Below are 14,937 nucleotides of genomic sequence, written 5' to 3' on the forward strand. Positions count from 1 at the left end.
CCAAAGATCCAATGATATCTTATTATCCTTTAGTATCCTGCCAAAGCATAGGGCCAAAGATCCAATGATATCTTATTATCCTTTAGTATCCTGTCAAAGCATAGGGCCAAAGATCCAATGATATCTTATTATCCTTTAGTATCCTGTCAAAGCATAGGGCCAAAGATCAAATGATATCTTATCCTTTATTATCCTCTCAAAGCATAGGGCCAAAGATCCAATGATATCCTATTATCCTTTAGTATCCTGTCACAGCATAGGGCCAAAGATCCAATGATATCTTATTATCCTTTAGTATCTGTCAAAGCAAAGGGCCAAAGATCCAATGATATATTATTATCCTTTAGTATCCTGTCAAAGCATAGGGCCAAAGATCCAATTATATCTTATTAGCCTTTAGTATCCTGTCAAAGCATAGGGCCAAAGATCCAATGATATCTTATTTTCCTTTAGTATCCTCTCAAAGCAAAGGGCCAAAGATCCAATGATATCTTATTATCCTTTAGTATCCTGTCAAAGCATAGGGCCAAAGATCCAATGATATCTTATTATCCTTTAGTATCCTGTCAAAGCATAGGGCCAAAGATCCAATGATATCTTATTATCCTTTAGTATCCTGTCAAAGCATAGGGCCAAAGATCCAGTGATATCTTATTATCCTTTAGTATCCTGTCAAAGCATAGGGCCAAAGATCCAATGATATCTTATTATCCCACTTTGAAAAATATGGCCACAATATTATGAATTGAAAAGGGGAAGGAAATCTTAAGTATAAGCAATAAATTAGCAAATTATAGTATATACCTGGTGAGTAGAAGTGAGGTTGAGGTTAGTAATAAATTCACATGACAAAAAAAATCATTTTTTTAAGCAGTCACTGAACCATGAAAATCCAGTCAATGACAATGGACATATGTCATATGGAAGCTTAATAACATAAGGCATCTGTATACAAATTATGAAGCATCCATGTCTTCTACCTTATGAAATAGAAAGCTTTATACAAACAGTCTACACCACTGCCGCAAGATTATAATCGCTATCTAAAGTTGCAGAATGCAAGGAAAAATAACCAACTAATATGTCACTGACTACTAACAAGTTGTTGCAAGTGTTGGCGTTCTAAGCATACCCCCACTCATAATTCAAAGTATCAGGAAACAGGAATTAGGTGTCTGACAGATTTGAAAAGCCCTCGTCCATTTCAATACATCACTTTCAAGCTTGACCAAATATGAAATCATTCTTTTCGTTACTTACTGAGAAAAGTGCAATGAAAATAATTGAACGTATTGGCCAACAGAAAGTATTTGTATGAAAAAAAAGTGCTCACACATTGTAACTCATCACTCTCAAGCTGCTGACCAAATATGTCGTAATTCTATCAAACAGTTCCTGAGAAAGAGTGACACAAATATTTGTTGGACAAAAGGAAGGCAATGTGATTGCAATTAAGCTGCCAATCCTAAAATGAGGATTTATTTATACCATTAAATATCAAATATATATGCTTATTTTCATACCCCAAGGGTTGACAGGGAAAAGAAATATGTTCATCCCAGTATTTTACCCATCCATCAGGAAAACCAATGCTAGAGTGGTGTCAGTTTGGCTGTGTGGGTCAAATAATTAAGCATCAGGTCCAGTCTGAAAGGGAGCAATAAATATCATGCCTAGTGCAACACTGCAATACCCTTTCTTTTTTACAGGCAAAATTTCAGCCCTTATCCTACATACCCTCAATTTGAAGTGGCAGTCACAATTCTAATAATTCCTACTGGTTAACCCTCTTTGAATTAACTATTTTTTGTTGTTGTTAATTTGTTTTGGTCTTTTAAATGCATGAAATATTTGCTATTGGGTGTTATGCAAACAACTATAAATCTAAATATCTACAAGAAGGGTTGATGAGAGGCAAAAATTGTTATTTTTTCTAAACTATTGTCATTGACAAAATACTAATTTGGTTGAAAAAAGGTAAACTGGAACCAAATAAACCTTAAGTTAGATATATCCTATGATATGCACAGTACAACATACATATGTTGTTATGGAATCAGAAAGAAAAACTTGTAGAACTAAGTTAAACAAGAGTGCACACTCTGAAATGTCTCGCCTGCTTTATTTATGATTGAATTTTTGTTGAAAGTGTGTAATATGAAGCTTTTACTATGAGTTTCAAACTAAAATTAACATTATCAATGATCGTTGTAAATGAAGTCAAGTTCAGAAACACCAAGACAGACGTGTACACCTTACAATCATACCATACACCAAATATAGTAACCATATTGCTTATGGTATCCAAGAAACAGACCTAATTATGAAAATTGAACACTGACCAATAAACCATGAAAATGAGGTCAAGGTCAAATGAGCCCTGCCAGACAGACATGTACACCTTACAATCATTCCATACAACCAATATAGTTGACCTATTGCTTACAGTATTTGGTAAACAGACAAAACCATGTAAACTAACATTGACCAATGAACCATGAAAATGAGGTTACGGTCAGATGAATCCTGCCCGACAGACAAATACATCATTCTAACTGACAAATATAGTTGACCTTCTGCTTGTAATATCTGACAAATAGACCAAATCAGAAAAAAATTTACATTGACCAATGAACCATGAAAATCAGGTCACAGTCAGATGAAAACTGTCAGTCAGATATGTAGATGTTACAATCATACCATACACCAAATATAGTTGACCTATTGCTTATAGTATCTGAGATACAGACTTGACCACGTAAATTTAACCTTGATTACAGATCCATGAAATGAGGTCGAGGTCAGGTGAATCCTGTATGACCAACATGTAGACCTTGCAAGGGACCGATTTACCAAATATAGTTGTCATATTACTCATAATAAGTATGAAATTAACATGACAAAAAAAAAAACAATTTCTTTTCAAGCAGTCGCTTAAACATTAAAATGAGGTCAAGGACAATGGACATATAACAAATGGAAACTTCGTAACATAAGGCAACTGTATACAAGGTATGAAGCATCCAGGTCTTCTACCTTCTGAAATATAAAGCTTAAACAAATTGTTTATGCCATCTTCACCACCGCCAGATTATAATCCCTATGACTTGCATTCTGCGACGAGACAAAAAATCAACTTGAGCCAACAGTATCTTAACTATTCAAAATATTTATTTAAAAAGTAACAAATTACATCATAACTAAGTGTAGTACGTAAAACAAGCGTGTATCACAGATGGTAAATGCAATAAAGAAAACAAACAAACAAATAGATAAATATATAGTTTCTTTTAAGTTCTCTGATTTTCTTCCTTTAAATGATAGCTTAAACTCCTTATAAAGTTTTGACTACATACAATGATGTTATATAACTGTATTGATCAAAAAATATCCAAATACATTTTTTTTTTGTATTGTTTTCTTATTGTGAATGATGCAATTTTCTACTGGAAAAAAACCTGATAAATGTTTTAATGTCAATACAAATAAACTATTAAAAATATTTGTTTTCTCCTTGAAATACTAATAAGTTACATTTTGACGGATTGAATTTTGACCATGTAAATTTATTTTGGCCTCCTTATTTGTTTGAAACATTACAAAAAAGTGTGAAAAGTTTTACATTAAATTCCTGCTTCATGAAAAAACTGAAATTTTTTAAATGTGAGCATAAAAACATTCAGTTTTCAGATATCTCCACTGTTCACAATTAACAAAATATACTTATCCATATGTGTCGAAATATTCCAATTAAAATTTGTATCTTTGAAATATAAAAGATCTATTACTACTGATCCCAAATATATATATATGGTTTTTGTACAAAATTTTGACTTCAGATCTTGCAAATACCACCACTTTAGCTATTATATTTAACAGCAAAACTAACATTATCTATAGCATTTTAAATTCTAACATCATAAAAATAAAATAAATTTTTATGCAAATATGATTAGAAAAATAAACATAAACAATATTCAAATGAATAAAAAAGTACAAATAAAAAACCTATAAATCAGATCACAGGGAAAATAATCACAGACTTGATCATATCATAAAAAGCTGTTATTGATGAAAAGTATATTCAAATTTTCTTCATGAAAAGTTATTACTGTATAGAAATAACAAAAGGCAAAAGTTGTCAACAAAATACACAATAAGCTTTTTAATCTAAGAAGAAAAAGTGTAGAAAGGTAGAACTTATCACTTAACATTACAATAAAGGTACTTTCTTAAGTCTTTGGACATATATACCTTGGTTTTTCTGAATGTACTTTGTTTCAACAAATAAAACTTCCTAGTCCCTTAGTATTATGAACTGCACATTTCTCTAGTAGCTAAATGTTAGTTGTATTACCAAAATAGGGTTCTCATGATATCATACTTAATCCCAAAAAAATGTTTGGGAAATTATAAAAGAAAAATGTATTTCAAATATAATATATCAATCAGTGTCAACTGCGGTTTCTTTTGTTCAAACTTTTGCCCATATAATTTGTGTCTATTTCATTGTAGAAATAATAGATCACCTTACATACAAGAATAGGTGAACAGATAAATGGGAAATGTGCCCCTTGTTTTCTTTTTGCATGGAGTTGCTTTTAAACTAGCAAAATAAATATTTAGCTATGCATGTCTGAAGAAATCATTGCATATGACACTGAATACCCTGGTACACCTGTAAAATCCACTTTTTATTCTCAGGTATTTCTAATTTGTAATGGGTAACATTTTGTATCAACTTCTGCAGCTTCAAGTTCATCTAAAATAATAACTGCATATATCACAAAAAAATACATTCATAAAGATGTACTAATCTCAATGATTGTTCAAGCTAACAAAAGATTGAAAATAAAATTTCTCACAGAACAATAAAGTATAACTATATAGAATTACAACTCATTAAACTACATTAGTTTCTATTTCTCATTTTTCCATGCAGATAAGCGTGTCTTAAAACTTGTCTCTGGAGAAGGGCTAGTTTTACGTGTTTTTGTCGATGAGGCTGACAAAGGTCTTGCACGAGAGTTAGTTGCCCTGGAATTTGTTCTGACACCTGTAGAGGGTCTACTTGTTTCTGTTGATTTACTTATAATCACACTTGGAACAGGAGATTTTTTACGACCAGACTGAGCACGACTTGATGTAGTTCTGATTGAGTGAGCTGTGGTTGGACGAACTGTTAAAAAAACATAAATAAATGCATAAGTTTGAGAACAAATCATACTACACATAAATAAATGTATAAGTTTGAAAACAAATCATTTCAAACATAAATAAATGAGTTGGAGATCAAAGCACTCTTAACATAGAATAAAAGAAAAATTGTCAACATGGAACATTTGTATTGTAGATATATAAATCAATTAACTCTTTGCTCTGTGTCCACAATTCCCTAACAAGGATCAGACTTCTTAGATTTTATACAGCACCAACATGATCTTGTGTAATATCAAAACTAAATTACCTAATTTACAATCTCAATTTAGAAAATATGGATATTGGTTGGATGTTCATGAAACATAAACCTTATGCAAAAATGGAAAATAATCATGTATAAAAAGCTGTGTTCCTATTGCTGTACTTAATATTACAATTTGTTTAAGGTTTACTACTTACTGGTATCTTTGTCAGACAATCTTTATACTTTTTTATAAAATAATCATCGATTTCATATTCAAGTACCAGCCATAATGACTTATATTTCATGCTGTCACAAAGGCCATGACTAGACTAACCAAATATCTAATCTATACATTCACTGACTTACCATCTCTCCTACTTGGTGGCTTGACAGGCGGTCCTCCATTGATTTCCAGGCTGAAAAAAACATACAATTTCTAAAGAATATTTAACATTTTCATTAAAAATCTATATTGCTAATAATTAATCTGTAGATGTCATAAATAAAATCTGCATGGATTTTTGATGAGACCTTTAATATAAAATTAGATGGAGGTGACTTTTAGTAAAAAAAAAAAAAAAAGAGTAGATTAATTGAAGTGATTCATTTTTGCATGCTTTGAAAGATTCTCAAGTATACACAGAAACATTCTCATTCTTCTTTGACTTGTACAAAGATCTACATATATATTAACCAGACATCACACATGTTTGCATATAAAACAAATTATTATTCCCTCACTCTGTTAAACAAAAGATACAAAGCTTATTGAATATGAAATTCCAAATAAAGTATTTATTTATACACTTTACTGGTGCATCAGTTTTCCTTTAAGATTTCAAGAGACGAGTATCGTCACATTTAGTTCAAGACACAATGAAAATTTACCATTGTGAAGGCAATCCAACAATCTTTGCTCTCTTAAAATCCTGTAAGAAATCTTCACTGATTTTAGGAGTTTTCCCGATATTTTCCATCATCTTTTTATATAAACCAGGAGTATTTCTGCAAGCACTCAGCAGAATCCTAGCAGCTGTTTTATTGAATGTCAAGTAACCTAAAGCTATTGCTGTAGAACTGCGGACCTGATCATTGGCAGAAGACAATCGGTCAACAAGAATATCAATGGCACCCACTGTTACCATGGCATCAGGTATACCTGCCCTGGTGTGTGCCAAACTTGCCAGTAAACTAGAAGCTCTGACCACAACATTATCATCATGTGATTTAACTTTGTTAACAAGTATAGTTACTCCCCTTGCTGTTAATGTAACTTGATCATCATCTACAATAACTCTGGCTAACACTACAATCTGTAAAACAGGGAAAAAATATATTGATGGTAATACTATAGACGAATATATTTCTAAATTACAGTCAATGGCATGGCAAAGCAAAAATAGTTTGTAAATAACTGGTTAATAACTTCATGGAGAAGAAACTTGTTAACATACATTCATCTAGTTAGACTGTGCATTCTTTACTTGACATGATTAAATCAGCAATATATTCATAAATTCCATATATAATCAAACATGAATATAGAAATTAATTTTATTTTACAGTGTTACCATGCTCTGCTACATGGCAAGATATAATTTAGGGTGTTGGAAAAAACTGAAATTGGATTGTAGATGATCTGAAAAAACAGGCTCATGTACAATGAAGTTTACGATTACTGAGTAATTGATAATGTCACTTACCTGAAATGCAGCCTCACATACATAATTTTCATTTTCTGACTCCAGGAAATCTTGGAAAACTGAATAACTGATACCACCAGCCTCTCTGATTGCAAACTGTTGTTGTGTATTGTTGAATGCAAAAATGGCTAAAGCCATACCAGCTCTCAATCGGATTTCCTGACAAAAGAAATACACACATTTAAAAAAACATATATATTACCCATAATCAATTAAATCAAATTAACAGACGCTTAGAAAGGTGAAACACTATTTTTTTTCAATAGTGTAATTTTTCCTGTCCCTATTTGTCCAATAGAATATAAATTTACTGTTTTTATCATGAAATGACTTTTACTCCCCTTAGTTTGAAAAAAATTGTAGCATAAATTTGGCAATTACACCACTGTCCCAGGTTAGGGGAGGTTGGGTGCCCACAAACCTGTTTAACCCTGCAACATTCTGTATGTGCCTGTCCCAAGTCAGGAGCCTGTAATTCAGTGGTTGTCATTTGTTTCTGTATATCATACATGTTTTCTGTTTGTTGTTAATTACATAACTCAGACTGTTTGTTTCCTTGTTTGAATTGTGACATTTTATTATGTCTGGGCCTTTTATAGCTTGCAATGCGGTATGGGTTTTGCTCATTGTTGAAGGCTGTACGGTGACCTATAGTTGCTTACATCTACATCATTTGGTCTCTGGTGTAAAGTTGTCTCATTGGCAATCATACCACATCTTTTTTTTATATTGGTCAGATCTAGAAAAACAATCTGATATCTTTAAATAAATCAGTTGTGTTGATAACATGCCTTACTTCAGTAACAGATATGAGATCTAGTAAAACTATTGGATTTCTCAAAGTTACTCATGGTTGCGTCGATCATATGTCTGATGTTAGACAGTTCTAGTAAAGCATCAAACTTTATACATTTCAGTAATTTACAATTGTATAGATTATATACCTGATGTTGGACAATTCTAGTAAAACATAAAGACTGAATTCTCCCAGTAATTTGTATTATCATATGGATTATATACCTCATCCTGGTACTTCAGAAGATCTAGTAACACATCAAAACTAAAGTCTTTGATATCTCTGAGTAACTCGTGGTTGTGTGGATTACTAAGAACTATACATCCTAATGACATAGCCACCTCCACTTGTACCTCTCCTGTGGGGTCATTAAGTGGGTCATTTAACAGATTTACCAAGGTAGGTATTGTTCTCTCCTCAGCAATCCGTTTTTGTGTAACTTTATTATTAGTTGTAGCAACTCCTGTAATATTGATAAAGCAATGCATGAAAAATCAATTCTCTAATAAACTCTTACAGTTTAAAATTCCAACTGAAAATAATTGATAAAAACATAAAAATATTCTTTTAATGAAAAATAAAAACTTTAAAAAAAATAACAGACAATCAGCTGTCCTAAATTTTATTTCCATACAAGAGATCTAATTCTTATCTGTTTCTAATACTGTAAATTCAGAAATTATTGCGATGTTTTTATTATTGCGAAAAATGCGACAGTGTTATAATCGCAATAATTTAAACTCGCATTTTGAAATTTTTTATTTGAATTAAACAGGATTGTTCTCAATATCACAAAATTAAAATCGCATTTAATTCTAAAATGGCAAAATCGCAATAATAAATACACGCAATAATTTCTAAATTTACAGTATGGGATTCTTATCTGTTCCTATTAGATATTTTATTACTTTTTTGTTAATCTATAAGTAAAAATAGAAAAGAGTGTATTCCTAGTATTGTTCAGTGTAAGTATGGCCATACCACATATGTCATATGTCAGACAGACATACTACTCTACTCCTTACAACCAATTCACATACCTAAAATTATTATATATAATATATAGTTTCTGAAGGAAAGACCTTATCTTGAAAACAAACTTGACCAATAAAGTCAAGTCATGTGACAATAGCTGGCTAACAAGGGATAATCAAGAACAACCTCATTACAAAAATTTTTCCTCAGTGAAATCGGAATAAGATATTGAGTTATTTTCGAACTGTTTAAGTGACTGTGTAAAAGAAGTACCATCTTGCCAACTGGGACATTTGATGCAAATAATACCATAAATGACCTTACCTACACACAGTATTCCCAGTACTTTGATAGCCATCAATATAACATTTTTGGTGTATTTCTGAGGTTGTAAAAGTCTGTTTAACTGTTCAAATGCATTGGTGTTTGCCAACTGATTCTGGTAATCGATGTCCTCTCTCCCAAGAGATATTGCCATACGGCAACCTAGTAATATAGTAAACATATAAAATAATACAATACTGCCTTGATTGGTAATCGATGTCCTCTCTCCCAAAAGATATTGCTATTAGACAACCTAGTTATATAGTAAACATATAAAATAATACAATACTGCCTTGATTGGTAATCGATGTCCTCTCTCCCAAAAGATATTGCCATACGACAACCTAGTAATATAGTAAACATATAAAATAATACAATACTGCCTTGATTGGTAATCGATGTCCTCTCTCCCAAAAGATATTGCTATTAGACAACCTAGTTATATAGTAAACATATAAAATAATACAATACTGCCTTGATTGGTAATCGATGTCCTCTCTTCGAAAAGATATTGCTATTAGACAACCTAGTTATATATTATAACATAAAATAACAGAATTATGTCTTTACTAGTTTCCGTCTACCTTATTTTCCCGTGTCAGGCGCTTAACAAAATGAGCACATAACTACATATAATTTTAAAATGATCATTTATAAAACTTTAAAAAAAATCTTAGTTCCAGGTTTAAGATTTGTAGTTTTCTATACAGTCGAACTTCAGTAGCTTGAACAAAGGTTGCTCTTACATCATAGATTTTTGTAACTGATATGAAAGTACAGACTTTTTCCCCAATAGATTTAATACAAAAATATCTGGTTGCTCAAGCAGTGATCACTGGAAAACTTGAACTGAACAAATCCCATCAGTAATTTAACATTGTAAGTAGACTTCAATAACTCAAAATTGACCTTCCTTTGACAAAAGCTCACAAAACACATAGAAAACTGAGAAACACCTACCCTACCAACTTGTACAATACTACACACTTACCAACTTGTACATTGCTAAGTACTTAGGAAACTTGTACACTACTAAGTACTTACCAACTTGTACAGTACTCAACACTTACCAACTTGTACACTACTAAGTACTTACCAACTTGTACGATACTCTCTGTAGTATCTAACAACATTCCACAGATATTAGTTATACCAGTATCTTTAGCTATTTTCTTCTGTTGTGTTTTAGTCTGACCAGCCAAGGCCCATAATGCACAAGCTGCTTGTTCTTTCACTTCTACACTCTGATTCTAAATACAATGCATTGACAAATATCAAATACAAAGCAGGTATGGAAATAACAGATTTTTTTTTTATTTGAAATGAAGGACAAACTGTATGGTTTTTTGTTTGCAGTTTTCAGCTGACTTGGTGATTTAACTTATCTTGACTCAATTTGTTTTTGTTTGTTTGCAGTTTTCCAGCTGACTTGGGGATTCAACTTATCTTGACTCAATTTATTTTCGTTTGTTTGCAGTTTCCAGCTGACTTGCGGATTCAACTTATCTTGACTCAATTTTTAAAGCAATTGCTTTTATGCCATCGCGTATGGCCATCTTTGTGACGCAAATCAGAGAATCCGCCCAGATCAAGCCATAGTATTTTGTTAAAAAGGCTCCTGGTCTGTCATTCTTAAACACCTATGTATGTTTTCTAGTGCAATACATAGCTTGAAACTTTTGAAAAACGTTAGTGGATTTAAGAGGTTTCAGCATATGTTCTTGTAGATGTATTTTTGTATTTAGGGGGACAACCGTTTGACTATCAAAAAACATAAAAGTCTGAGTGAAAAAAAGTGCATTTTTATTCCGATCTCCTTTCGTACGATGTTGCAACAAAAATGGAATCATTTCAGTTGTTGATTTAGTATTGAAAATTTTACTGAATTATCTCTTATCAAATGCGGTTTTATATGTTTAATTGGTGTTTCTCTAAGAAAGAGGCCAGGTGCTCTTGTTCATTCATAAATTTATCGTAAAATCAAAATCACTACACAGGTTATACGTAGTGTCAAATGATTACCTGTAATCTAAAAATAGACAAACTTAACTGACCTATTTTGATGATTTGTTTGCGCAAATAATTTAGCGGAACGAAACCCTTGTTACAAACACATAACAATAAGTTCGTTTTCCTTTTTTGTCATAACTCCGTAAGATTTATCGATCACCTCACTAATGAAATGGACCCGTCAAAACGTGATAGATGCCAAGTCCAGATGAAGAGATATTTACAATTTGGAATTTTCTAGTTTCATAGATTGAAAAAAAGTACGTCCTTTCGGATATTATAATCAAAACTGGGTATGCATGACAAATGATGAAACCATTATCCTCGTCTTTCCAGTGGACGAGTCTACTACGTGTGTTGACACTCGACGGTCCACCGTGTTTGCAATTTTATCTCACATGTTTTTGAAACATTGAAGATCATTTTTCGCAATGTTTCCTGAAAATTGAAAAATATCAAAGCAATGAAGAGCTGTTTGTTCTTGTTCGTATAATGACGATTTAATGTCATGTTTGGCTGTGATGACCACCCTTTTCGGGATTGCATTAGAATTATAGTTATCTCGTACCGCATGAGGATGACACATATCAACTGAGCAATAATGTTTGGGACTTAGTTTTAAGAAATGAAGACAAAGTAACATGAAAATATTTTTAGTAAGCTGAAATATCTATTTATGTTTTACATGTTTATGTCTTGTAAGATATTTTATTTCTTTCCCGTTTTTCAACATTTGCGTCTGGAAAGTTGAAATGTTTTAATTGAATGGTTAAATTTGAATTAATTATGATAATTGTTAAAATTAAATCAATAAAGGAAATTATTGCCCAGTTACAAACACTACCAGGGGATAATTTCTTTTTGAGTTATATGTTAATTTCAGCACATGTAAATTTGACCCCAACTTTAGCCTGGTAAACGTGTTGTCTCCTAGTGAAATATAAAACATATTAAAAATGACTTTCTGCTAAAGTCTTTTATTGATATAAAGCTAAAACCTTCTTACTTCTCACTAGACAACACTCCTGTCAGGTTTAATTCTTATATATATTATGTGGATGAAAAATAAAAGTCCCCAAAACATTAACATGGCAGCAATTGCTTTTACAGCCTTTACGGCTTTGATTTTTGTTTGTTTGCAGTTTCCAGCTGACTTGGTGATTCAACTTATCTTGACTCAATTTTTTTTGTTTGTTTGCAGTTTCCAGTTGACTTGGGGATTCAACTTATCTTGACTAATTTATTTTATTAGTTCAAATCAAAGTGTGGAGGCATGTCTATACAATTGATGTCAGATAAATATTCAGTCAAGCTGACTGCCACAGTATTGTGTCTCCTCTGTTGATGACCATCCTTGTTTCTTAATATAATAAATCAATGACTAAAAGATGTAGGGTCACTGACATAGCAACCTTACAACAAAATAAACCCTGCAAAAAGACATCAATCTGTCAACATATGTTCAGAATGTGTATTTCTAATTCCTTGTTTTGATGCACATAAATGATAGCGTATTATAGAAATTATACATATCATTGTATTTAACTGACAAAATTTACCTTTAAGATTTTAAGTAAAGCTTTTTGAGCACCTAGATCAATAAATGCTTGTTGACTCTTTGGATTGTGATCAGAGAGAGCTTCTATGGCTTTAGCTGCCTTCAATTTTACATCTTCTTTCTTTAGGCTATTTACAATGTCTACCAAAGGCCTAAAATAAAACAATAAGTATACATTATAAAAATAATTTAGAAATTTTTTTTTCTTATCAAAGTATCTTGGTGTTACTAAATTAATTTTCCAATTAACTTCTTTCAAGAAAAGACAATAGACACAGTATATAGATACAATATAGTATTATATCATTCTCAATGGTAGTCAAATGAAAACCTTTTGGCTACCAATGACTCATGCAGTAATCATTTCTAAATGTTTATACCCATTTACAGATTTATTTACTGAATAGAATTAACCTAGTAAACTATGGGCACTACATTGAGATTTGGCAGGAAAATTATCAATGTAAGGAGGAAACACTGGAGTCATCGGAGTAGCTTGAAACATCAATAAATAGAAGACAAATGTTCAGTTCTAAAAAATAAGCCTTGTATGTCAATAAAGAGATGAGGGAAAGCTTCAATCAGGTTATTATATACATTGCAGAAAAGGGGAAATATTATATTCATTTACATTTTTATCAATTATAAAAGGGGAAACATTGGGTTCACTGAGGTTGATCGTTGACTGAAAATGCTATTTGAACAGTAGAAATAAACGAATATTTGAATAAAACATACTTAGCTGCACCCTCCTTAATAACATCCTCCTGGTTCTTTGGATTTCCAGCAGCAACAGAAGCCACAGCAGAGGCTGCAACAGCCTGAAGCATCTCTGTTTATAAAATAAATGTACACAAATTTTAACTAAAAATTGAACTCATGTTGAAGCCTGCAATTGCTGCTATCAGGGTAAAAGTGTAATGTTCACTGCAAAAAAAAAAACAAGTCCATTTATCAGTAAAATGAAAGGAAAAAAATTGAAACGTTTCTTCAGATGTTATTTATTGGTCATGAGGAAACATCTGTTCAAGTTTGAAAAGTATTCCAAGAAGATTTGACTACTTAATTGATGTCTTAAAAAAACTTTTATCCATTTTGTTATCATTTGATTACAGATTTGTGTTACAATGATGATTTTCTGCAACTAAATTCATTCATTTCTTATTAACTGTCTCAACTTTTGTAAGCATTAAATAGGATTAAAAAAACTGAAATTTAGTGGACTTCCTTATGCTTGCCATCATATCTGTAACTTATATATGTAAAAATATAATATTCAAACATACAAGTGTCAAATTTCATTTTGATCGAGACAAATAACCTACCAAAATTGACCAAAGTGAGAAATTCTACTAATGGAGGAATGCCACCACATTCAGCTATAGCATTTTGGTTAATCTCGTTCCCATCACACAATACTCGTACAGCATTTACTGCATTCACTAACACATCATGACCCTCAGAGTCCATCAACTCAACCAGCGGCTCAATTCCTCCCTTATCTGATATGATGGACTGATTTCCATCTACATAGGCTATATCTGACAGAATAATGGCAGACCGAGACTGTATGTCTTCGTTAGGAGACATCAAACGTTTAATGAGTATTTCAGCAGCATTGGATTCAGTCAGTGCCACTCTTACATCATCTTCCTGTGAGATATTACAGAGAACAGATGCTGCCACAGCCTGTAATTCTTCATTGTCTGAATACATCAATTGTACCAGTGCAGGCACAGCATCTAAAAATAGAAATTTCAACTTTACAATGTATACAATTTTATTTAATTCGTACTATCATTATCCAATCTTTATTTCACTATTGACCAAAAAAAAAAACAATATTTGACCGGAATTTTATTCTCTAAAACAGCCTATATTTGGATGTATTTTCTTGTTCCATTTGTTTAATAGTAATGTCTACGTGTTCAACACAACTTTAATTGTGATGGAAGGATCTGTCGTGGATTGTTGAGAAACCTATCACAAGAACATTGAATAGTTTATACACTTACTCTGTAACTACTTGAGTACTGTAAATTTAGAAATTATTGTGAGTTTTTTATTAATGCAAATAATGCGACTTGGTGACTATCGCAACGATAAGAACTTGCATTCTGATATCTGATACATATAATTTAATGCAGATTTTCCTGAAATCGCAATA

The 14,937-nt window shown here is 31.8% G+C and overlaps 1 protein-coding gene across 2 annotated transcripts in view; it reads right to left on the reverse strand.

The window, feature by feature from the left end:
- Positions 1-3,153: 3,153 nt before the first annotated feature.
- Positions 3,154-14,937, reverse strand: part of LOC127730993 (ankyrin and armadillo repeat-containing protein-like) — a 38,339-nt gene continuing 26,555 nt past the window's right edge. For both annotated transcript variants that reach the window (XM_052239700.1, XM_052239698.1), the window contains 10 exons: positions 14,096-14,512; positions 13,509-13,602; positions 12,772-12,922; positions 10,299-10,452; positions 9,203-9,364; positions 8,128-8,366; positions 7,108-7,266; positions 6,293-6,717; positions 5,771-5,820; positions 3,154-5,179 (listed from right to left, as the gene is read on the reverse strand). In XM_052239700.1, the coding sequence (XP_052095660.1) occupies positions 4,920-5,179; positions 5,771-5,820; positions 6,293-6,717; positions 7,108-7,266; positions 8,128-8,366; positions 9,203-9,364; positions 10,299-10,452; positions 12,772-12,922; positions 13,509-13,602; positions 14,096-14,512 (2,111 nt within the window). In that variant the 3' untranslated portion in view covers positions 3,154-4,919. The remainder of the gene's footprint in view (positions 5,180-5,770; positions 5,821-6,292; positions 6,718-7,107; positions 7,267-8,127; positions 8,367-9,202; positions 9,365-10,298; positions 10,453-12,771; positions 12,923-13,508; positions 13,603-14,095; positions 14,513-14,937) is intronic.

The sequence above is a fragment of the Mytilus californianus genome, unplaced genomic scaffold (assembly GCF_021869535.1).
Source record: "Mytilus californianus isolate M0D057914Y unplaced genomic scaffold, xbMytCali1.0.p SCAF_2, whole genome shotgun sequence".
Lineage (NCBI taxonomy): Eukaryota > Metazoa > Mollusca > Bivalvia > Mytilida > Mytilidae > Mytilus > Mytilus californianus.